The following is a 26,855-nucleotide window of genomic DNA, read 5'->3' as shown; positions in this document are numbered from 1 at the left end:
TATGAGTATGATGGGTCGTCACTGTACACGCCATCACCATTAAGCTTTCACTTCCAACCAATGCCTAAATGCCCCACCTTCTTCTCAGCCAATCACAATCATATTTTTTGCTTATAAATTCAAGAATGGTTGTCTGTCTCTGCATGCTAGATGGTTCACTGTCCCTCCTCCACCCTGTTTTCCACCTGGAGTGATGCTTTGTTAAAAGACTGGCCTCCAACCACCATCAGCGTCTAGGTTCTGGGGTTTACACATCTTTGGTCCAACTTCATCCCAAGCATACAAGACGTCATTAGTCCAGAACCAAACTACCAAATATTATGGATTTATATGCTACACATTTTTCTGTAACACATATCAATCCTAACTCCCATTTTTAATGTCTCCGTATTAAAGTAATGTGAAAGTTAATTGACTTTAGAGTTATCGGTAGTTAATAGCTAAATTAAAAAATTGGTTTTTAAGGCTACTTTGAGAAGTAACTAAATTCCCCAAAGGCTTCACGATCTCAGGCAGACTGTTCCAGAGACATGGGGCTTAATATTGGAGACAAGCCTCTCCGTGGGTTTTTGATAGAACTCTGGGAACAAATAAGCCAAAGCCAAAAGACCTGTAGGTCTACAAGGGTTTGGCAGTTAAAAGATAATCTGATTATAAAAAGAAGTAACATTGACCAAAAAACATTAAGAAACCATGAACTTTTTTTGTTACAGCAGGAGAGTAAATAGTATGATCCATAATACAATTTGGACAGGGTTGTTTTTAAAACCATCTTCATTAGGGCTGCACGATATGAGGAAAACCCGCGATATGCGATGTTAGTGATCAATATTTCAATGACGACATAACTTGCGATGGATGAACAACTAGCAAAAACAACAAAAACATCCCCATTTCAGGTTTAATTGAAATAACGAATTCTTCAAACAACCCTCAGCTAATTAGGAGGGTAACATCTAACATAAGAGCTCCATCTGATTGGTCAAATGCATAAAGGGATTTATTCAATTCATTAAATAGTTCAAGTTGCCATAAGATTGTTTTAGCACATTTAAGGTTTACCATTTATTGCGATTTTCGCTGACTTTTGCGATATGGATTTTGCACAACTTGAAATCAAGATAACGATAAATTTGCGATTAATCGTGTTGGCCCAATCTTCCAGGTGTCACACAAATGACTTGCTTGTAATCCATCTTGTCCTTTTTCAATTGCAGGGGTTGTTTAGACAAAAAAAAAAACATTGTGATGATTTTCCAGTAAATTTTGAAACCAAACTCAATGTAAACGCTGAAGTGAAAATAGTAGGCTACTTCTTGTTTGCCAGGATGATGTACACTGACACTTCTGGGCCACAGTGTGCAGTGGAAATAGAGCAAAACTGATCGTACATAGAGTGGTCGGCTGTTTCTGGCCTGCTCTGCGGTGCGTCTAGAGGAACTGCTATGCCAATGGCGTTTAAATCAAGAACCGCCAATTTGACTTTGAATTTTAAACAGGTTCAGCAGGACTGAGCCTTTATGCATCAATAACCAGAACTGTAGAATCATAGTGGTACCATACACTGAGCTGTCTCTCTGATATGTGCTTTTCTGTGATGCTTGCGATGGTTTCTATTAGTTTAAATTGTAATATATATATATACATATATATATTGTTAAGGTTGTCCATCAGCAGCTAAATTATAGAAAAATGTATCTTTAAAAAAAAGAAATAAAAATGTTTTTTTTTTATCTTTCATTAAAATTCCAATGGAAATGGTGTTTTATTATATTTGATCAAATAATGCAGATTTAGAAAGTGAGGAATATTTCTTCTTGAGCAGATTCTTTTGTATAAAAACATAAAAAGGCCACAAAGGAAGCCTAAAAATGACTAACTTGAACAAAAGAAATGAGTTGAATATTGTGGTAAACAGTATAGGTCCAAAGTCTAACAGAGTTGAAAATGAGCAGCATTAACAGCATTATTGAGGATTTTAAAATGTGTGAAGCGACCCGCTGTCCTGAAGTCACCATCTGACTCACTGGTATCAGGTATAACACCAAACACCACTTCCTCTGGCTCGTCAAGTATCTCTCTGCAGTTAGCAGCAATTCTAATGTGCACAGGTTTAAAAAAATTGTCTTCCTGTCGCATCATCGAAAACAAGCTGGAAAGACTTAAATTTATTAAAAATGACAACAAAACTGTGATCACTGAATTCTTTCTGGAAGAAGACAAGGTGCAAAAGTATTTTCGTAGTATCTGTTTTGTTATTTATTTATTTATTATTATCATCAGATTATTTTATGACAATAAAAAAAAAAAGATGAAGAGAAACGTCCCAATACAGGTCTTTTCTCCCTCTATCTCAATATGTACAATACCTTTATGGATAAAAGCCCGATAGTATTTCATCTCTGGCTGTACTTTACTGTACAGGGAGGTGCAGCCGTTTGGTGTCCCTAACAGGAAAAGATCGGAGCTTGTTAGTCCGTGAAAACAATGAGGTGGGGAGTGGTCGCTTCCTGTCTCTGTAGCGAGCAGAGGAGCAGCATCTAAGCCTTTCAAACCCACCTTAAGTTGTACGAAAAAATATCAAATCTGAGGAGCTTCTCCCATTCTACTGAGAAACAAGTAATCATGTGAGACTGGAGTATTTTCTGTTCATCTTAAAATCATGTCCTAAATACATTTTTGTCATAAACTTTAACCATTTGACATTTCATTAGAAAAGTTAGAAAGGAAGTCAAAGCAGTCAAGGGGTACTCGAAAAATAACAATGTTCCCCACAAACGAATAGAATGGTGATCAAGAGAATAGAGCTGCTGTTTATCTGCCAAGTTATTTGCAAAGTTTGCATGATATGCTTCATGACAGAGAAAAACAGTCACATGGATCAAACTGGGTTGTAGAAACAACGCTTCAAATGCTAAACAAAAGACCGAATACATTTAAAAGCCAATGCAGGAGTTACAGTTATCACTACAACGATCTCCTGTAAAATGTGCTGCTCTTCATCTCTTCTTAAAATGTCGAGTCTGGAGTATGAAAAGGGATTCATTCTTCTGAGAGAAACCCATTAAACACTCCATTGAACACTTGACTGTTTCATTTAATATTCATAGGGGCTGGACCCTCTTGTTACCTCTCTGTGGACAAATCATTGGACTTGGTTTTGAGGCGAAAGCTAAGGTGAAGGGTAATGTTACACTGTAGAGCTCAAAAGAACAAGGCTTGAAACGATCCAACTCCTCTAACCCCACACTGAGTATGAGTGCAAGGGATCTGAAGGGGGATTGTTCTCCTAAAAGACCCACGCCGATGAAAATTTTGTTTTCAACATGTTCTTGTGTCATTTTTCTTATGATGGAGGACATCACTCCATCCAGGTTCTTAACCTGCTGTATTCCTTTCAGGGTCATGGTGCTTCAGGAGCCTAACGTAGTTACTGTTTGAGGAAGACAGGGATCCCCCTGGACAGGTCACAAACATGTCACAGGGCCACACAATCACACACCCAAACACACAGCCTGAAGCATGTTTTTGAACTGTGGGAGAAATACGACATGTCCTGAAAAAAATCACACATGATTGAGGACAACATTTAAATTCCACAAAGAAAGGTCCAATCTGGGATAAGAACTGAGGCCTTCTCGCTGTGAGGCGAAAGTGCTAACCACTGCACCACGCTGCAGTCCAATGGAGGACTTCCATGAAGATTACTAAGCTTAAAATGGCATTTCTGAGTATTTCTGTATTCAAACCATTGTGAATCAGGAGCAGATAAAAAAGAGCGGTAGGTAAAAAATTGTGGGTGTGATGTATAAGCTACTATGGTGAGCCACAAGCTCCCTGCTCCGCTCCATTCTGATGCATCCACTGTCAGACAAATAGATCCATGAACGTCTTTGTTTTCCTCGCCTGAGCTGGAATCTGGATTTAAACTGTACAGCTGGATAGCTCCCATATTGCTTACCATTTTTGTTGCACTGCTTACGTTAGGTTGGGGTTGTGAGAGGCTGTAAGCTAGAGGGAGAGCATGTAAACAGATGGATGATGGGAAGTAGGAGCAAGCTTGCTTCACACAAACAATCTTGCCCACAACTCAGAGGCTAATTCCTGATGAACTCCTGATGCTCTGCAGAAATGATGTCCTAGAAAACAACACAGGATTTTGATTTTGGCTAAAAATGGCATAATCATTAAAAAAAAAAAACATTGGGAACACTTTGACAATAGATCAAAAGATGACCGGGGTGGGACTTTAACATCTTAGAAGATTCTGTTTGTTAACTGATGGTTGTGTTGTTTTGCTCTGAACCATCTTTACAAAAGTAATTTAATTGTTACAGCTATAAAAACTAAATCAAATGCAATTATTTTAAGTGTGTGTCCATGTGTGGTGCCTTTATACACAGGTGTGGTGGGAACACTGAACGGATAAACCCTCTTTTAACCCGGCAACCTAACACATTCCTGGAAATCCACAACTTCCTTTCCACAGACATATTAGTGTATGTGTATTTTAATGTGTGTGTGGGTGCGTGCGTGAATGCTGCCATGACAACCCCCCATTTTGGCAGAAGAACCGGAGAGCAGGGTGTTTAACCTGCGGGAGTTTCATGTCAACTGTCCATCCTCCATGTAAAACAACACTACATTTCCATCAATCAGTGTTCTCAAGCTTCCATCTCAAACAAATCTAAAAGGAACTGCTATCCCAGTCACAATCAGGCCAAACTCCCTCTTGATCCATCACCCAACCAGGATGTTACATAATTATTTGCGTCCATAGGGGTCCATCTATATATGGATCATACATTTCTGTTGCCATCTGTTGTCACTCTGCTCACTCCTCTTAGGGTTCAATACATGTATTACCTGCATAACTACTAAAAGAATATGTAATAAAAAACCATTTTACCCATTAAATACCATTGATAAATACAAAAATAACATTTCAACGTGTTTATTTGAATATATCCACTTAAGATTGAAAAGAATGGGGTAGCCAAAACATACTGCTGCTTAGTTTACTTCTTTTCCACAAAAATATCACAAAAATGTCAGGCCATAGGAGTCTAAATTTACTTCTATATACCAAGTAACTGTTTGGTCGTCTTAATTTTGTTAAGTTACAACAAAAAAATTAAAACATGCAAACACTGGTGAGATTCAAACACGTCATCCTTCTTAAACCACTTTCAATTTCTGGGTTGGAGAGGGGTTTGTTTTTAAAACCTTTGCTGTTTGTCCTGTGACTCATCAGTTCTCACAGAGTTACTGGGGTATAAAGTTATCAGTGGGTGGAGCCCACTCCTGTATCATACAATCAACCTGAGAACCAATGTGAATATAAAACATTCTTCCTCATAGACAGAACCCTGTAGTTTCTATGTGGATTCATATATTTTGAAAGCACTGTCCCTTAACTTCCACACTTACCAACAAGCAAACAGCTCCCAATTAAAAAAATCAAACAATGCATCATTAAAGCATTGAGTGGGGTTTGTTTAAACCAGGCCAGAAAGAAAAGTAGCCAATGGTGTCAAACTCCAGAATATAAGGGACGGTGCTCTGCTTCGTTTCAGACACCAATCCCCCCATGTGCTTTGTTACCTGGACCAGGTATGCTCCACCAAAGGCAAACTGCAAGGATGGGGAATGTTGGGAAAAGACACCATACCTTGAGGTCTAGACTTTGACACCTTGTTACACCCTGATTAGAAAGAGGCAAGGAAAGAAAATAATTAAATAAATAAAATAAAAACCTCGACCTCTTGGTTGGCACTTTAAATTCACAATTTAAATTCAAGGCTCTGGTTCAAATCCCAGCTGGGTTCTTTTTGTGTGGAGTTTGCATGTTCTCCTCGTGCATTTGTGGATTTTCTCAGTGCACTCTGGCTTCCTCCCACAGTTCAGAAACCTGCTTCATAAACTGATGATTTTAAAAAAGTTTGTCCCTTAGGTGTGAATGTAAGCGTGTGGCTGTATGTCTTTGTGTTTGTCCTGCAATTGACTGCTGAACTGTTGAGGGGGCGTAGCCCACCTTTAGCAAACAAGTAGCTGTGTAAGCCCCAACATCCCCATTACCCTAACCAGGAATAAATGGGTATGAACATGGATGGATCGATGTCCCATCAATGACATTTACATGTAGGTACATCGTGATGAGTCGGCAGTCAGAATGATAAGAGGTAAAGAAAGGGTCAGTAAACCGAGTCAATGGCACCAACATGTCGAAAGTCCTAAGTATCAAAACTGTGAGGCAGTGTTACAGAGTGATCGGTCATGCCTCATTTAAACATGTAATTCAATTTGCATTCATGGAAAGCACTTCAAACATTGGAATCTGATAAAATGAATCTAATAGAGAATCTATTAATGCAAACAAACAGTGCAGTGCATGAGTGTGCAACCCACAGAAAACTGCAAATCACTGCAGAACCTTCTTTATTGTCATTGTGGATTGTAGTGGGAAGCTGGCCACTGGCTGTGCTGAGGGGATCACACAGGAACGCAGTAACAGCCCATCAGATACGCAGCATTTTCAGCAGTGTGGGTGACAGCAGAATACAGTAGAAGAGATACATGCCAGGACACATCTGTTTTTGGGGGGAACCTACATGTGTTAATTCCATATCTTATTATCAGATAACTGCAGTCATTGGATAAAAGACAGGAGATTCTCCTGTCCACAAGTCACTTGAAACTTAAGACATCAGTTAGCATATAAATGGGCTCAAAACCTACTGATTAGTTAGAATCAGCAGTGCTCCTGTTTGCTTCTTGCTGATTACAAGTGTTAAAACAATGGAGACAACGTCAATATCTAATGATAAAACAAGTACAGATGCAAACGAAAAGAACTGAAGTTGCTAGAACAAAAAACTGTCTGTCTTTCTTGTAAGACCTGTGCCCGTTGCTAGTTAAATTGCCACACCTCACAAACATATACCGGTACTCATATGCACTTGTGTCAGTGAGCTGATGCCATCCTCAGTGTGAGCAGATTGGCCGGTGGAGACCTGACCTGAAAAGGAGACACGTTGCCTTCTATATGGTACCAGAATATAATCCAAAATACAACTGACACACAGAATCATTGTGTCAGTACAGTTACGGCCAAAGCAGCTGGTAAACCCTTTAATACCAGAGATTTACCTCAAGGGTTTCCATTCTTTGAGCTACCGAAACTCTTCAACCGTCTGCGCAATTCATGTTTCTGAAGCGGAGAAAAACAGCTTTGCACCGATAAACAACACCGAGATGTTAAAAGTCCCATTAGCTGTCGCGCACCACATTTGATCCATCCCCTGGGGAAGCGGTGAGCGCAGACAAAGCCATTTGGTGGTTTAACCCCCCAATCCAACACCTTAATGCTAAATGTCTAGCCGGGAGGAATTAGATCCCATTTCTAGAATCTTTGGCATGACTCTGCTATGGATTGGAACTCGCAACCTTCCAGTCTCAGGGTGGAAACCCTACCACAAGGCCACTGAACAAGAACCAGCTGACTCTGATGTTAGTAAAATATTGCATATCAATGCAAAGCTCCTTTTGTAAGCATCAAAATTTGTTGGAATTATGTTGATTGCAGAAACGGTTGAAGAGTTTCAGTAGTTGAAAGAGTTATGCTGTAGCCAGTGACAGCTCCAGTGGTAAAGGGCTAAATAGCCTTTAAATACATTAAAACTGGACATTTACATTTCACGCCCGACAGATCACATGTTATTGTGACTGCCATTCTATGAATGTAAATATAAATGTCTGAAATGCTGTTAGACAAACAGAAAATGGAAAAACAGTACAATGTTCCCTCTGCACATTGAGGATTTACTTTTCGCAGTCTCACCGGTTTCTTTTTCGGTGCAGTTTTGCATGCCTTTTTTTCCCCGTCTATCTCTCTCTCTCTCTCTCTCTACTGCGCACTTTAATATGCGACCTGATTGGCTGTTGACATAGTCTATCAATCTCTTCTGTGCCATGTCCCCTAAACCAAATGAGTTCAGTTTGCCAGAGTTACATAAATCCGAAATCGCAATCAGATCTCGATTTTCATTCTATGGTACTGGACTTATTTTTCTAAGAATGTTTAAACTTTGAGAGTTTAAACAAGAGAGAAAAGTGTGAAAAACTGCTTTTAAAGTCTGTCTAAAAAAAGTGGATAAACTGTGTAGTGAGGAGTTCTACAGCCTTAAATCCTACTTTCTCTCATCACGGGTAATTTACGGAACAATTCCTTTGTGATAAATGAGGGAACACTGTAAAAATAAATGATTTTGGTTGCTAATCATTAACATATCATAAACTCCATTCAGCTACTTTTTGAATTATGAAGTTTATGCATAGTTTAAGTAGTTTATACACAACTGTTACATAAATCTTAGGCAATTGTGTGTGATTTTTGCCAGATGCATACGCAAATTTGTGGCTTTTGACGCATGTACCACAAATGTATAACTTTTATATTATGTATACAACGCACAAATCACATTTAAATTACGCAATTGATGCACAAATCACTAATGAATTGCACATAAACAGTACAATAATGACGTACGGTTCATGCTCTATGTTGAATAATGTGTTCTTTGCGTGGTTGTACTTCTGTAGTTTTAACGTGGTTCATTTGTGACACATCCGTGAAAATTGCACGTTTCCCAATTTTCCCAAGCATATTCACATGTGACCAATTTTCATCCGTGCAATATGCACAAAAAGTTCATAGTGGCTGTGTGACACTGCCTTCAGTACTATAAATAACATCAAAAAAACGAAATAAATAAAATAACTGATTTTTCTTGTAATGAAACAACCACACAGCACTGTTTGGAGTACACTGCGGTCCTCTGCTACCTGACTTTAACGTTAAAGTGCTTGTTAGTGCAATGAACGCTGGAGGACAAAGGAATCCCACTGAGGTGGCTGCAGCTCTCTGGTTGACTCGCCTGTTTGTCATTTGGTTAGTAAGGGATACAAATCCTAGACCAGACAGTCATTGTGTCATTGAGCAAAGACCTAACCCCACTTTGACCCCAAATGTAAAAGAATAATCTGCCAGTCTAAACAATAAGTGGTGAATCCTCTATAGCGCAATGAACTTGTGGAGGGATGGTAAAAAGGGGGAAACATCATGACTGTAGATGACATTTCTACTTTCACTCAACCTTTTTTCTTGTGTTGGTTTGTAAAAACGTTCGTTTCAGTCCCTCTCATTTATCCAGTGCATATGATTTTTATGTGACACTAAACAGTGGACTTCCTCCCTTTTTTTTCGCCCACTTGCCGACTCCTGATTTCCTCTGGGTTCTTTGTTTGACACGTTATAGTCCATTTCAAATCCAATCATCCTTACATTGAAAAGAGTTACACGTGGTGGGGGGAACATGACACAAGTCTATTTAAGCCATCACAGATCATAGATACACCCTGAACGAGTCACCAGTCCACCTCATGCAAACAAAGACTCACGCAGAAACTCTAAAGCAGTGGTCCCCAACCTTTCAAACGCCACGGACCGGTATGACGTCACAGAAAGTTTTCACGGACCGGTCTTAAAGATGTAGGTGGATGATTATTGTAGCAACGCTACAATAAAGCAGGAACAGAGACGTGACAAGACAAACCCTAAGCTTTTATTTTGATACGCTGGACATTGTACATCGCACAGGTGTCATAATCCTCTCCCCTTCCCACACTCATGGTGCAAAAAAGAAGTAATATCTATTAAATGTAGCTCTCTTTTTTTGGAAGTCGAAGGCTCCTCTTCTGTCTCCTGGCTGGGAGACAGAAGAGGCAGAAGAGGAGCAAAGAAACGTTCCAAAGACGTTTGTTTTTTACTCATTTTGCTGGCTATTGGGTTTTATTTTAGCGGTAACCTATCACGTGACTGAGAAGAGCGCCTTGGCCTGCGTCAAGAGTGACATAGACGGATGTAACAGAGAATCGGGCAATTTTTCAAAATAAAAACATCTTTCAGATTCCGAAATAAATTAAACAGAAGTCATGTAAGTTATTTATTCTTTCTGTGCTGCCCGTTACCAAATGACCCACGGACCGGTACCGGTCCGCAGCCCAGGGGTTGGGGACCGCTGCTCTAAAGGGCAGTTTAGAGACTAACCTAAGCATGCATGAGAACATGCAAACTCTTTTCAGAAAAACCCAGCAGGAATTTAAAAACCTCATGAAAAATAAAAAATAAACAAACACGCAATGATAACTAAGTTATCAGTGTTGTATAGAAGCACAACTGAACATTGAACATTTAGCCACAAACATTTTCAAAGGAAACCAGATGCATTCATGAATAATAAACGGCGTGCTGCAAAAAAAAAAAAAGAGTTAATCATTTAATGGTTGAAGACATAAAAAAAATCTAATTGTGATTCTTTTTACTATTTTACTGGAGCTCTTTGTCAGACTGCAAGTATCATGCAGTATTTTAATGTAAAAATGTAGAAATTCTTATGTTAAAAAGTTACAGCATTCTGATTAATGGGGTCTAGTGGGGCTAGTGAGAAAAAGTACAATCTGATAAACGGCTAAATCCTACACACCCACTGCATCAAAAATGGGACATGTAAATCATTACACAATATCAGTCATTATTTCCCTTCAACTGAACACAGCATAAGGACTTAAGGGGGAAAATGCATGTTCAATAACATACAAATAATACTACTTCTTATGATTAAACAAATTTTTAACTCATCTGAAGACAGTACACAGGGTAAAGAAATCATGTGCACACAATTAATGACATATGTCTTAGTTTCTGCTCTCTGAACTATACCAGCTAATACTCCTTGAAAATTTAGAGCACGGACTGAGCAGAAATTGTCCAAAATAGCACTTTTTCATTGGTATGATGCTCTCTTCTCATTGCAAAAAATCTTTTAAGATCTTCAAAAAAATAATGAGACAGATAGAAATAGTATGAAACAAGCTCTACTTTGTGTTTGACTGCAGGTTGAGACTTGTGTGGCTCTTCACAACAAACTCCTCCTGTGCTATTTAGGTTTGGGCATGAGTGTGGCATGTCTGCCCCTGCTGAAGAAATCCAGCTGTACTTCAGATGTGCTTATCCGTCACAGTGGCTGGCTTTGTTTGGTCTCTTCTAGCTTTGATTCATGGGAGGATGTTGGTCCTTTTGACCTAGTGTCTTTTGTGCCACTTCAATGGTTTTCAAACTACCGTAGGACAGTTTCATGGGCTCTTTTCATGTGAGTGTTGACTGTTACCAAATTTCACAACTTTGTCTAGTTTGGTTTGTTTTCCCACATGACACTCTTAAAATTGAGCCAAAGAGAGAAGAGGACTAAACTGCCTGGAAAATTCCCGCCAAGAATGTTCACATAGAGGCAGTATTACCTGACTAAGACATGGTCCTAAAGCACAAAGAAAACCGCCCACTTCCTTTGGTCTCCTGGTTATCATGCAGAAGTAAATGTCTGCATCTCCTTTCAACACTAAATTTACATCAATAGATATTTCCCAACTTGTCAATTCCACTTCTGCAGTTTCCAAGGCCATTTCTTTTTCCAATAAAAATAATTAATTGTATCAGGGCTCCAGACTAACTTTTTTCACTAGGAGCACTGTGGCCCCCAACTGAAAATTCTAGGGGCACAACCAGAAAATTTAGGGGCGCATACCGTAAATCAACATGCTAACCAAATCTACTAATTTCCACTGTATTACTAATAAATAATTTAATAATAGATGCAGAAATTACAATGTGCTGTTTCAAATTTAGTGTCACATTTTATTCTGCACTTTTGAAGATGCAACAAGAAGGTAAACTGACAGCACCATCACTGTCATGACAGTTCAAACAGTAAACAAAATACCATACATTTAGAATAAAAAAATGTTTTAGTAACAAAGTGATTACCGTAGTAACCTTTCGGTCATTTCACAGTTTCAAACAATACTTAAATGTATGTAAACATTAGGAGATGGAAATTCATGTTGGCAACACCAAATAGGTGCAGCCAAGATGCACAATAAGCGTGTTTGAGATCACCCAGATGGACGCAACGCTGCACAGATCACCTGGTGTGAGACGTATATTTTTGATTTGCTCCAACATCACCTGTCAATCAAAACAAAAATATCACCAGAAAGGGGCGGGAGCAAGGCACCAACCTATGCGAACACAGCTGGAAATTTAGCACTGAACTGACTGAAAGCTGCCTTATTGACTACAAAACAATGCATTATGGGACATGTGTCCTGATGGGTTTTTATAGTTCATTGATAAATTAAAATAATTTAAAATACCAACCGATTAAAAAAAAGGCTACATACATTAAAAAAAATTAAAATCATTATAAAAGATATAACTTCCTGTTCTCCTTCAGTCTCGCTGCAGCCCCCTTCCGGGCCTGGTCTCCCCAACGATCCAGGCGCGGCGCTGGTTCAGCTTAAACACGTCTATCGTTGCATTTTCCCCACGTGTTTTAAATGTGTCTAAGACTAAATCGTGTTGTCGCTCACACGTGTTTAATGTTAGAGCCCCGTCAGCTGTCACGCATGTACGTGTGGGACATTTATTCTCCTCAGCTGGCCCAACTCCCGCAGGACCAGGAGCGATGTGCTGCAGTGACAGCGGCGCATGAGAACCGTGGTTTGGTTCGCGAGTTTGGGACCCCTGCTGTAGAGTCTGGCACTGGTACACAAGCCGCAGGTCGGAAGAACGAATCAATAGTTCACTTGCTCATAGCTCAGACGCACGCACATATCAGGTTGTGATGATATTTGTCTCCGTTTTCCTTCCCACAGATGTTTACGCACGCTCGATTATCTCTGAGGTGAGCTTTCAAACTTGACAAAAAAAGTATCAGAGGAAACAATCCCTGGTGCAAATCAAACCTGACGGTGTAAATGCCCTCTCAAACCCACACACACTTCAGTGTTTTGGTGTCAGACATATTTTAACCATTACGTAGCTGTTTAATTTATATTATTTTAAGTACCACATGGATCATCATTTGATTTTCTTATAAAAGTGGTCCCAGTGGTCTTTAATCATGACTATACAGTTTTAGTCAAATTCCAAAAACCTCAGTCATTTTCTAGGACATAGTTTCTGCAGAGCAGAAGTTCATTAGAAATTCACCTCTGAGTTCTGGGCAGAACTATTGTCACAGAAGTAAGCCTGCGCTGGTTTCCCATGATTCCTTTGTTTACACGCTCTGCTGTTAGCTTACAGCCCCTCACAACCTCGACCAAACATTACTGGTGCAACAAATATGGCGAGCAATGTTGTAGCTTTCCAGCCGTACAATTTTGATCCAGATTCCAGCTCAGACGAGGAAAACCAAAATGAACAATGATCTATCTGCCTGCAAATGGATCCATCAGAATGGGGAGGAGCAGGGAGCTTGTGTGGTAGTTTGTACGCAACTACAAGCTTTTTCAAACGGAATTTTTTTGTCTGCTCCTGATTCACAACAATTTGAATAAAGAAATACTCAGCAAGACATTTTGATTTAAAATTATTTTACACATGTCCGCTATCATCAGAAAAATGCCACAAGAACATGTTAAAAACACCAAAAGCGCCATTTTTATTGGACTGGGTCTTAAGTTAAACCATGATACAAAAATCATTGAAATTGCAGTCTTAATATTTATGAAAACTGACATTTTTCTGAAGAAAAAAAAACCAATACATCCACTATAAAGAATAATTAAGCTCATACTATCAGTGGACGGAAGTCTTTACAACAGGAAGTAGAAGTAAGATGTTTGCTGATGTTAGCCACAAGAGGCCCAATGACTGCTTAAAGAGCATGGAGGAGGATGTTGCCACACAAATCAAGCACTAATATGACAGAAGCCTGCACTCTGAGGAATACTGGCACTTGATCAAACCTATTTAAAAATAAACAAGTAAGTACCATAAAGAAGAGGAGAGGTTCTGTGCCTCAATGTGGGCACTGACGGACAGAGAAGCTCCAGGAAACAAACAATACAGCCTTTGGTGTTTATAAATCATAAACTGACTGTAACTAATGATGATGATGTCATCGCTTTCTGTCAGTTTTATTAGACTTGCAAGTGTGTTAGACTCTGCCCTGCAGCCTCAACAGAACTCAGAGTGAGAGGTAACTCAAATGGGACGTTAACACAACAAGACACGTTACTCCTTCTGGGTTTGTCTTTGACAAACTTAGAAAACTCTAAAATGTGTTTTTTCTGAGACTGTTTCTGTGAATAAGCAAATGCACAACCAAAATCACCTGCCCCACGAAAATAATGCCGTCATAAGCCACAGTTTGTCATATTTTCATATGCAGAATGTAGCTGCAGAAGGAGACAAGTTCAGCAATCAGAGGTGTTAAATAGAAGCCCTCATGCTGTCAGTGCAAATGAAGAGTGTGGTGGGCGGCTCACTGAGCATACTACACTGTACAAAGGTCAGGACTGTAGAGGGAAGCAACGAGTTGAACTGATCAGCATCAGGAAAACATCTGCCTATGGGTTGGTGCTCAGAGGTTTTTAGAGGAATACTCAGAAATGCCTGAATGGATCAAAATACCGTTTTGGGGTTGTTTTTTGTGAGAAATGAACAATACAATACACTTAAAAGCTTAAAACGTTGATTTTGCATGATATAAACCCTTTAAACTTGCTTTAGGTAAACCTTGATTTCTGCCAGTTCTTAAAATACTCTGCACTGGCTGATGTCTAAGCAAACAGAGTTATTTCATAAGACGGCACATTTCTGGGAAGCCCAGAGTCGTTGTTGTGGAAACAGACAATAAAGGAAAAATGAAATGCTCTGCTGCGTGAAAACTCCACCAGGTTTACACTGGTGAAGGATAAACTTTAATAAAAAACCTTAAAAAGAAAATACTGCTGTTTGAGTCAATAGAGGCATGTGATATAAAGATATAGATCTGCTCTGGTGATGGTTGTCTAATGGCTCCTTACAGTTAGAAAGCCTGACGAAAGTTCTGGAAGCACAGAAGAAAAGGTTCACAGTTAAAGCAGTCCAACTGCTGCATCAAGGACAACAACGTTAGTGATTTAAAAGCAGATTTTGTCACCACTATTTATTTAAAAGTCTAGATCACAATTGTTTCTAGACCAAAACCTAGATTTCAATGTGTCTAATAATATCATAGCACCGTTTTTGAGAGTAAGCAGGTTGTTTCAATTTGCTGCAAATATAAAAACAAACAGTCAACATAAAATGCAAAAATAATATTTACAGTTCATCCAGAATAAAACAGTGAACATTTATCTCCAGGCTATGATGAACATCAGAGGAAACACCATTAACAGTATATGAAAACTCGACTGAATAAGTGTAATTTAGCGTGACGTATTGTGGTACGTTGTCACGTTATTGGTACGTTGTCACGCATTCAGGTGTGCTCTCCGCATTCGACCCATCCGTTGGAGGCGCGGTGAGCTGCAAACATAGTTGCCCTTGGGAACTATTTAGTGGTTTGCCCCCCCAAATCAAACCCTTTCAAGGTGAGTATCAAGCAGGAGGCATTGGGTCCCCTTTTTAGAGTCTTTGGTACCCCTCTGCCAGGATTTGAACTTATAACCTTCCAGTCACGTGCTGGACACTGTACCACAAGGTCATTGAGTTGGTAAATAAAGTAAATTCAGTGTCATTTATTTCATGATGGAAACAGAAATTGTCAGAAAGCACTGATTGGTCTGAGTAAACATTTCTATGGCAACCGGTCTCACCAATCACGAGTGAGCTTGTTGGAAGTCCCCACCCCTACTGCTTAAAACAGGCTCAGGTCAATTGTTAATCAAATATTTTGAATGTTAAACATGAGACCACCACTTTTATTGAGGCATCTGATTGGTCAGTTTAAAAACTTGAATAACTTGCACCACAGCAAAAATATCATGCAAAGAATTAGAATAATCAAGAACATGTTAAAAAATGTATCAGAGCAAGAATGGTTATTCTGACCACAAGAATGACTGAGTAACAGCTGTTTATTTCTCTATAGAAGTCTTTGGGATGTTTGCCTTGTTGCAACCAGCAGGTACTTCCTGTTAGGAATGCCAGGGGGAGGGGTCACATAGTCCAGTAGTCCTATGCAGTCAACGAGAGGCACAAAGGTTTTACCTAAATCTTAAGCTATGAGATCAACCTCAGACCTATTACTGTTTTCTAAACGAATGATTCACATGCTAAAGTTAGGAGATTAAAACACTCATGCTACCAGAATGATATAAAATCAGGGTAAAAGGTTTTCTTCCTCTTCACAGACCAGATTATTGTGCATCGTTAAATCAATGTTTTCTGGAAAGAAAATTCTATAGAGTAAAATGGGCAAACATACAGGTGGTGCATCTCATTTCAGATATTATTAGAGTCAAATAAAGGCAGATTTACCCCCCAATTCAGGGCAGCATCACCTCAGATAAACTGTTTCCTGTTTAACTCAGTCTGACCATTAACACCAGACACATCAGTCCTGCGTCTGACGAACAAAGCAGGCTAACGATTAAGTTTGGTTGGAGTTCTATCTTCCCAGCGTTTTTGCGTCTGCCTGCAAGGCTGTAAAGAAAACTTTCAAGATGATCGTTTTCTAAAAACCATCATAGTGCATTGCACGTTATTCTACCATTGACAAGGAGAAAAAAAGTAAGAAGGAGGAGAAATGTAAGAAATGTAATATACTTAATATATACGGGGCGGCCGTGGTGCAGCGGTAGGGCGGTCGTCCCATGATCGTAAGGTTGCAGGTTCGATTCCCGCCTTGCACGCCCATGAGTCGAAGTGTCCTTGGGCAAGACACTGAACCCCACCTTGCCTCTGGTGGTAGGCGGGCGCCTGTGTTTGGCAGCGGAGCGACCACCAGTGTGTGACTGTGTGTGTGAATGTGTGTGTGACTGGGTGAATGGGTCTGTGACTGTAAAGCGCTTTGTCCTTGTAGGAAGAAAGGCGCTATATAAGTATACGCCATTTACTTTATGACACCAAACAGCCATTTTATCAGGACAATGTGAAGGAGGAGTCCCGGCGCTCAATAACCACAACTGTCAGCGAAACACAGAGAAAATCCACAAATACACTGAACCACACCGAGCTCTGGCAGCCTTACTGTGAGTTGATGCGTTTAAATAGAGCCACGTGTAACAACAGTTGCTGCTGCAACGCCCCGTTGCATGTTGTGTGTAAACTCTGTGTTACACTGGTGTGTTTTATCTAGTGTTTTCTTTGACAGCAGCTTTGTTTGGCTGGTGTGAATCCTTTGAATTCTGGTGCTGATCAAACTGGAACACTTCAAGCTTGCTTGCAAGTGAATTCTGGTATGGTACACTACAAAGCACAGAGGCCATCCAGACCCACAGAACAAATCTGAAAACCTAAAATAAAAAGTTCTTCCTAATATAAAACTGCAGAAAAAAAACAATGTAAAAAATATAAAAAGCAGTCAAAAAAAATCAAGGTTTATCTCATTAGGGCAGCTGATTAAAGGTGGAATATCCTTAATATGTCTTATATAAATGAACATGAACATAACAAAACAAAAAAAAGAAAACATTTAGCAACTTAAAGCTAAAATCATAAAGCAAACTTGCCAGTCTCTGCTCTCCTGAGGATTTGTGAGATTGCATTTGAAAAAAAAAAAAAACGATGACAAACAGATATCAAGCATTCATCTTAAAGATTTATCAGGAACGTAAAAATAACTAATGAGTGGAGTTCAAACATGTGCTACATTATCAGTTTATCTTCTTTCTCTTCTGCAGTCATTCCTCATGCGTTCCCACTGCAGACTTGTGTTAGTTTAAGTTCCCCACTGCAGTTATGTAAGCCGCATTTCTGTTAAAGCAGGCATAAACAAAGTGACAGGGCAGCGCAGCAAAGCCTTTCAGTCTGAGAGAATGTCCATGATGTTCTTGGGAATGCTGCTTTTCGGAAAAAAGCTCTTCAACTTTTGTTTTCTTTTGTTTTTGTCTCCCAAAGCAAAGATGAGTTTGTGTGCATTGTCCCTAAAGCCCAGATGTTCTTCTAATTGACTGTAAATAAATGGACTGAGTAAGAGTGACGTCACCCAAAGAAAATGACAACGGATTTTCCGCACAATAGGGCTACCCAGATAAGGCGACCATCAATGAATGGTTTATTTCCAACAGGGGTCAGCAACCTGCGGCTCTTTTTATCCATGTGCTGCAGCTCTCTGTGGTTTTGAAAATAACTATTATGTTCGGAGATTGCTGTGGTGCCTGTAACCCTTGTGCTATCCTAGGCATTTTAACATTGGGAGTTGGGTCGTCTAGACCCACTAAACAGTGCGCTGAACCTTTTTTCTTCAATGATTTGTGATCTTCACTGGTGTCCATGGATTACATGAAATCTTTCCACCTTTTTCCACCTTTGTCATGGTAGGGAGAACACGTCAATGTAAGGGTGGGGTCATCTAAGATAGCACAAGGGTTAACACCGTCGGGATGTGCGAGCAAACAGGTGGGAGAAAGCAGCGTGAACGCGCGTGTCTGTAAACGCAGACCTGAGTCTGTTATGGGTAGAAGCCTCTGGCTGCAGTCTGCAGACAAAGGCTTGCCTCGACGTGGTTAAACACATTGAGCTCCGCCCACTCTGATTTTTCATCACAGTGAAGGTTGACATTCAAAAATACTAAGTGTCTTAGCTTTATAAAACTGATCGTGTTTCTTCAGTCAGTAGTGATCGATCATGCTTAGGAGAAGATTATCTCAGTTCTCAGGTTCCGGTTGGTTGTGGATCCGGTTCTAGATGGAATTGTATTCTTACAGGCTCTAAATTCTCTTTTTACTTTATAAATTAAAGTAAGGTGCTTCTGGATTTTGCTTCTTTTTCCAGTGACACATTTAGTTCATACTGATGTTGCTTGGATTTGCCTGGGACTGCGATCATCTGCAGAGTTTATTTATAACATGAACGACATCCTGAACATTGACTTGCTGCGTCTGCGAACGCGCTGAGGAAGAGGAGGGTGGTGTGTTTGTCCACTGAGCAGAAGCAGGGAACACAAAGGCAAAAAAAGAAGCGATATGCATTATTTAGTCTAGTGCAAAAACTAATATATATTTATATGAGATAAGAGCCGTTTCGTTCGCAGGGACATTTAACCCCGCCCACATTGAGCCATGCCTTGGTCTGCACATTGCAGCCAGGGGTAGTTGGCTATGGGATGGAAAGTTCTTTAAAAAATACAGTACACGTTGAATAGGAAGTGAATAAAAGCCTCGTCATGCAAAACCTCTCCGGGTCACCTGTCAACCAGACAACAAAGTCTGAAATGTAGCAAAATAAACAAGCAGCTTTTGCCCCAAAAACATCCTGATCAAAAAGTAGAAAAAAGTAATTTGTTGACTAAAATCTATTGGAGAAACGGATTAACTGCTAGTTAATTACAACATATTTGCTACTTTTGCGGCCTTTCGGGAAATAGTTCTCATTAAAACCCATTAAATGACAGAGGATCAAGGAGGATCATGAACATCTCTTCACAAACTTTAACGAGTGAAATGATGCCGTTCACTGGAAACACCGGCATCATTAACGAAAAGTGGACTATTTGTTATGTGGTGCGGCGCGTTGTCATGGTAACGTGACATGGTGCCGAACCACTGCTGCAGTCAAGATTCGGCAATATACATATGCTGATCACCTCTTACTGGCTGTTTTTGTCCAGATGATGAAGCTAAAAGTTGTTTTAAAGAAGCCGGCGCAGTGATACAGAAGATTTAGGCTAGGTGACCGGAACTTCCTTTTTGGGGCGTGCGATTATCACTTTATAACGCACACCCAGCAGCCAATCAGAATAGAGTTTTCACCTGGACTATGGTATAAACTTGTTTGTAACACCCCACACCTTTGCTGCGTTAGCATATTCACACCTGTAACTCCCAACATTCTTTACAACACTAAAAAAAACAACTGATACCTCTTAAACATGTAACTACGCTAACTACCAACCTTATTAGTATCACATTAAAAAAAAACAGTCAGACGCCACGGCACGTTAGCCGCATTAGCATATTCACAAAAACACCCAACCTTGTTTGCAACTCCTTAAAAAAACAGACTGACATTTGATGGAGCGATGTGTACCTCTCCAAACCACTTCAACATGAATAAATCAATAAAAACAGACAGAATGACTTGATATGTTAGATCATTTTTGGGAAGAAATGACAGCTTCTAAGGTAGTGTTGTAGTGTGGAAAATACGGTCCTACTGGCTCCAGTGAAATGAAATCACCTTTTTAGTGTGTGAACTGGATGCCACAATATTGCATAAAAAAGTGATACATCTGAAGGAGCCAGATGTTTTCAGTAAGCAGTGATTGGTTTAAGTCAAAGTTTCTGTGGACACTACACCAGCCAATCAGGAGTGAGTTTGTTGGAAGTCCACACCCCTTCCACATACTTTGGGACATCTGATTGGTCAGTTTACGATATTAATAACTTGGAATAAAGAAAAAATATGAAAGAAAAAAATGGAATTATCAAGAACGTCTTAAATGAAGCTGTTAGATCAAGAATGGTTATTCTGACCAATAGAATGACTGAGTAATAGCTGTTTATTTCTCTATAGAAGTCTATGGGATTTTTGCCTTCTTGGAACCAGCAGGTACTTCCTGTTAGGAATGCCAAGGGGAGGGGGGTCACTCAGTCCCAGTCTCATATTCAGTTAATGATCTTCCTATTTATCAGCACAACTACAATAAAGTTTAAAAAAGAAAGCCCAACTGACTCAATTAGAGAGTCCAAAATCCCATTGACTTCTATAGAGAAATAAACTGCCATTCTATTGGTCAGAAAAAAACATTCTTGATACCTTTTATTAAAACATTTTCTTGATAATCTAATTTTTTTTCATGATTATTTTTTCTGTTGTTCTTATTTATTCAATGGGAAAAACTGGTGAAGTGTCACTACAATCAGAGCATGCTTGATTCCAGGATCTTTGTTGTCATTTTACCACAGGGTGAAAAAAGAAAACCATCAATGTGTGTTTCCTCACTGACATCATCACTAATATGAATTTGCTCCAAGTTATGCTGTGTGTCTGGTGTGTTTTCATTTGCTATAATAATGTAAACGATAGCAGGGCACCAAAGGGAAATATTAGGTATGAGAAACAAATGACTTCCAGTTTTTAAAGTTAAGTCAGTGTTTTCTTACAGAGGAATAAAGACACATTTCTGAAAAAAGAGAGATAAAACACAAACAAAAACAAAGCAGAATGTTGGGTAAAATGTGGCTTTTACAAAGAGAAAAACTATTCTGAAATCGCACGTGTTTTTACACTGAACCCTTGAGCAAAAACTGACCAGCAGGTATGCAGCTCACAGGAAGGAATGCGGAAGCTGCTTGATCTCCTCGGTCACACAGGTGAGACACCCGAAGCTGAGGTCAGCAGATCTACCCGCTCTCCTTCCATCTGCATCTTCTGCCACTATAGACACCTTCCTCTCCATTTCTGTCAACACAGCGGAGTGTCTGTTTGGCTCCACATGCGCGTGGACAAGAGGAAGTGGTGGGGATTTCCACTGAGGGCCCACTCAGATCCCTGATACCGCCTCCCTGCCCACTTTCCCTCTGCCTGTGTGGGCTTTTCACCACCTGCAGATCAGCGTTCCGTGCGGTCGGATGCTTCTCTGCGCATCCCAACACTCAGCTGATCACACCTCCGCACAAAAGCAGCACGCGCGCTTTTCACGTAAATAACGGTCACGCCACCCCCCGTCCAGTTGTGCCACAAGCACAGCGTCGCGCTATCCTCACCTGCCTCCACGGTATCGCTCAGGTCGTGGTTCGCAGCAGTGCGGGGAAATTCTTTCATTTTCCGGCAGCTGAGGTTGAGAACCCCGCTGGCCGCCGCCTCCTCCAGAGCCCGCTCCAAGCCGCGGTTGTGAGGCAGGTTGGCGCCGCAGATGTGATTCTGAATCGACGAAGGAGCAGCGAGCTGGGCAAGAGGAAGGCGAGCCGACTCCGGTCCCAACGTCGCCATGATTCTCCTCCTCTCTGTCTGCACCTAGATCCAAGAGGAAGAGCGAGGCTGAGCGCGCGTGCGGGCGAACAGCGGGGCAACGACTTCCAGCCTCGTCACGCCGCCCTGCTGCGCAGCCAGGATCCGACACGATTGTCGCCGCCGCGTTTTTCCTCCGTCTGCGCCTGCGTCAAGCGTCACACAAGGGCAAGAGCCACGACACGACGTCTGACTTTCAAAATAAAACACCAGCTCACAAAACAAAGGTGTTTTTAAATGTAAACATAAAATAATAATTATTATTGTTATTCTTTTAAAAAAGTCACTCACATAAATACTTTCATATTGTATGTGCAATGTCTTAATTCATATACAAATGCGTAAGAAATATCATAAGGAAAAAAAACTATTCATGATGTAAAATTTGTTAGATTTTATGCCACTTTTGATGGTCTTTGAGTAAAATAAAATTTGTTTGTTTTTACACAAAAAATGTGTTTCCTGTATTACTTCTTCACACGATTTTGACTTTACAACAACTTTCAATTTAGTGCGGCTGTTCAATGGATCCAAAATTGTTCTGAACTCGGTAAAGAACGCCCCCTGCTGGAAAAAGAAGGAAGTCCGTGTTTAGATTTAAATCAATGAAACGTGCGGAATATTAATAAATGTTAAAAAATGTAGATTCCGTTTTTTTAAGTTTATATCATGTCTAGTTTATTTGGGTTTGTGATAGTATTTTTCTCTTTTTTTTTTTATTTAAACTTTAATTGATGCGTTCTATACTGCCCCTGTGTTATTTTTTCTACTCACTTAAGTTAACTAGAGAGACTGAAAAATAAAAAGAATAGAATTGATACGTTACCATAGAAGTATGCATCGCAAAGCATTTGTTATAGGTAGCACCTTTGTGGAAGAGACGGTAAAAAAAACTGATATTCGGATTTGAATGGTCTGTTTTTCCCTTAAAATCTTTAAGACAGTGTTGAATAAGTTTTAGGATCCAGGGGTGTTCTCTGAGAGCTTAGTCATGTCACATGTCACTTCTTTTTGTAGAATTGGAACATTTTGTTCCTCATCCTGGAAAATTAAAAAAACATGGATATTTTTAATATTATATTTCTTTTCACTTTTTAAATCAAAGGTCAATTCCACCTGCTGCTAAGTTAGAATAGAATAGAATGCCTTTATTGTCACTACACACATGTACAATTTGCATCAGACGCGCATACAGTGAAATGATAGCCGATCGCTGTTCAGTGCAGACATGCATAAGAAAAGGAATTTCACAAAAAATGTACAATTTACAAAGTACAAAAAATGTACAATAAAAAAAAATTTAGCTAAAAAGTTTTACTTTCCACAGTGAGGTAGGTATTGTACTAGCTATGCCCATGATAGCAAATATATATTGCACATAATGAGATTATATTGCACATAATGAGATGATATTGCACATAATGAGATGCACATAATGACTGAGAGGAGAGAGAGAGACATGGGTGTGTGTGTGGGTGCACACAGTGTCAGTGCATGTGTGAGTTCAGAATGGTTATGGCTTTGGGGAAAAAACTGTTCTTAAGGCGATTTGTTCTTGTTCTGATGCCCCTGTAGCATATTCCCAAGGGCAACTGGTCAAACAGTCTAGAGCCAGGGTGGGAACTGTCTTTTGTGATCTTTCCAGCTCTGCTAAGACAGCGGGAGGAGTAGATGTCCGACAGGGAGGGGAGAGGGAAGCCCATGATCCTCTGAGCTGCTTTGACTACCCTCTGCAGTCTCTCCCTGTCCGCCATGGTGCAGCTGCCATACCACGTTGTAATGCAATACGTCAGAAGGCTTTCAATGGATGCACCGTAGAAGGTTGTCAGCAGGCTGGTGTCCAGATTGTGCTTTCTTAGGACCCGCAGAAAGTGGAGTCTCTGCTGGGCCTCCTTGATGACCTCTGTAATGTTGTCTGTCCAAGAGATGCAGTTGGAAAACACAACTCCCAGAAACCAGAAGAAGGTGTGGACCCTCTCCATACAATCTCCATTGATGTAGAGTTGAGCTGGGTCTGTGTTGTGCCTCCTGAAGTCCACGATGATTTCCTTGGTTTTCTTGGTGTTCAGAACAAAGTTGTTGTCTGAGCACCAAGCGACCAGCTTCAGGACCTCCTCACTGTAGGACTCCTCGTCTCCCATTGAAATAAGTCCAACGACTGTGGTGTCATCAGCAAACTTCATGATGAGGTAGATGTGCCAACTTATGTTCAAATAATCTCTGACTGTTGACTAAAATGCTGAAGCTCAGCGTGAACATTAAAGGATGAAAGTATTCAAAATTTAGAGCTTTGAGCAAGAAAACAGCATTGGACGTTTGTTAAAAGACCATAGACATGGAAAACTGGGGTCTTTTGTGAGAAGAACAACTTCTATAAGTCAATCTTGATATGACTTGGTATCTTGATATCAATAAACACAAATACTAAAGGAAATACTTGGAGGAAAGCTAAAATTGTCAAATTTACTTTACAGCATTTTTAACCAACCAGGCCTTTTAAAACTTTTAATGTGCTATTAAGACCACACTTTAACACATTCTTACAGGTGTGTGAATGCTCCAAATTACAGAATCCCATTACAAATACTGACGTTATGTAATCAATAATTACATTACTGATTAAAAAGATGGTTGAGATTTTTATGAGTTATTCATGTGCATTTTATGAATAAAGTGCTAGAACAGGGGTCTGCAACCTCTAATGCTTAAAGACCCATTTCGATCAGTTTCTTATGAGCCAAAACTCAGTGAGAGCCACAAAATCCCACTAAAGATTAGAAAAAAAGACTTTATTTATATTTTTCTGGTCATTCATTTAAAAAATAAAGGCTTTTAAATATTTACTTTAATAGAATCATAACAATGTCGTATGTTTCTATTTTAATTTTTAACTTCTTTTCCTTTGACAGCAGCACAAGGAAGTATTTTTTCAAAATAAAATATACTCTGTGTCAAATCAGATCCTTATGGAAGAGGATTAGCGTAGATCCTCCTGCTGCAGCAGATTTACTTGAATTGAAAATGCAAGAAAGTCGAGTCAAACAAGACATTTTCTATCATTATGACTTTAGCACACCTTCATTCTTTTTCTGCTTTTGCCTTTGAATAAAACATGACAACAATAGTATAGAATCCAATTGTTTTACATGTAAATGCAACTCAAATGAACTTTGCCACTGAACAGTGACTAGACGCTGCTGTGCAGCAAAAGAAAAGATGTGTTTCAAGATTATTTTAAAAAGAAACCACTCTGATATCAGATTTAAACTTTTACCATCATTTTGCTCAGTTAGTTAGTGGCATTTTAAATATCTAAACATAAATACCAACACTTAATTAACTTTAGAAAACAATAGCCACTTTAATTTGAACTGACTCTCATAGGAACTGATTTGGACAAAATGCACCTTCGGTCAAGGGGAAGAAAAGTCTGTAACACTACCACCTTGAATAAATCAAACTGCTTAAAGAGAGGTTATAGGTAAACTACTCTTATAATCTTATTTGTTTTATGTGTTGCAACTTTCTGGTTTTGAACACGTTTTACAATTCATGTCTTACCTTGTTAACTTAGGATGGTCTCAAACACGCTAGATTCAGATGCTGAAACATGGGAGTCAGCAGTTTTTTCCTTAAAATCTCTGCTTTCATATCGCCTCTATAGTTTACCCCACGATATTCTCCTACTTACAGGGCAACAAAAAGTTTTGCTTCAACCCTCCAAATATTCTTCTTGGAGGATTGTAGGAGGTGCAGATCAGGTCATAAAGGCAACTCTTTCTTCCTCTTTGGCCACTCTGGTTGAAAAGAAAAAAATCCTGCAAATTTGAGACTAAGGGAATACTCCACTCAAACCCTGTGGATTATACAGCCCCTTTCCAGAGAATTAGGATGTCATGGAAAAGTGTGTTCATTTCCATTATTCTATTAAAAACATTTCTGTATAATAGATTCAGGGTCCACTGTTTTTGATTTCAAGTATTTGTTTATTTTTACATAAATTGGGCTTCCAGCTCAAAGAACCCATTAAAACAAGATTTAAAAAACTAGTAAACTGTGGAGAAATCACATTTACTTCTAAATTTTTGTAAAAAGATAAAGACGGACATTATGATCACATCAAATAAATCAAAATAAATGATATATCCATCTTCAATAGTACAGGCAGAGAGCAGGTCCTGCTGAAAAATCTGCATCTCCATCCAGATCCTCAGCAGGAGGAATCCTGAAGTCCTCCAGAACATTCTGCTAGACTGTTGCAGTGATTTTGGATTGAAGAAAGCATAGTTTGACAACACCAGTGCTGGACATTGGACCTCGAATCATGACTGACTGTGGAGATTTCACTCTGGACCTTCAGCAGCTTGGGTTCTGCTCCTCATCAGTCTTTCTCCAAAACCCTTGACCTTGATTCCCAAATGAAAGGAACACTTTCCACACTTTCATCAGAAAACTGGACCTTGGATGACTGTCCAACAGTCCAGTCCTTCTTTTCCTTGACCCAGTTCGGATGTTTCCCAGGCTCAGAAATGGTTTGACCTGAGGAAACCAACAATTGTAGCTCATCTCCTGAATGCTTCTGAATGTGGTGGTTTTTTGAAGCTGTTCCTCCACCTCATTCTCTTTCTGGAGCTCTTTCTGGTTCTTGTTGAGTGTGGTACACACCATGACACCAAACAGTGACTTCCTGCAGCGCTTTATATTGGCCCGCTGACTGACAACAGGATTGTAGACTCCTGTGATGCTCAAAAGTGGACATGTGTTAGATTAGCAAGTGCCTTTGCTCACATTACTGTTTTTTTTTTCAAGGAGTACCATCATTATTGTCCAGGCCTGTTTCATGATTATATTTTTG

The 26,855-nt window shown here is 39.7% G+C and overlaps 1 protein-coding gene across 14 annotated transcripts in view; it reads right to left on the bottom strand.

Annotated features, from left to right (window-relative positions):
- lrch1 (leucine-rich repeats and calponin homology (CH) domain containing 1) overlaps window positions 1–22,165 on the bottom strand; it is a 123,278-nt gene extending 101,113 nt beyond the window's left edge. For all 14 annotated transcript variants that reach the window (XM_078939573.1, XM_078939577.1, XM_011489507.4 and 11 more), the window contains exon 1: window positions 21,757–22,165. In XM_078939573.1, coding sequence (XP_078795699.1) covers window positions 21,757–21,982 — 226 coding nt within the window. In that variant the 5' untranslated portion in view covers window positions 21,983–22,165. The remainder of the gene's footprint in view (window positions 1–21,756) is intronic.
- Window positions 22,166–26,855: the final 4,690 nt, after the last annotated feature.

This window comes from Oryzias latipes, chromosome 21, assembly GCF_053564925.1.
Source record: "Oryzias latipes strain Hd-rR chromosome 21, Olatipes_Hd-rR_3.1".
In the NCBI taxonomy this organism is placed as follows: domain Eukaryota; kingdom Metazoa; phylum Chordata; class Actinopteri; order Beloniformes; family Adrianichthyidae; genus Oryzias; species Oryzias latipes.
This window is presented reverse-complemented; position numbering and strand designations above follow the sequence as displayed.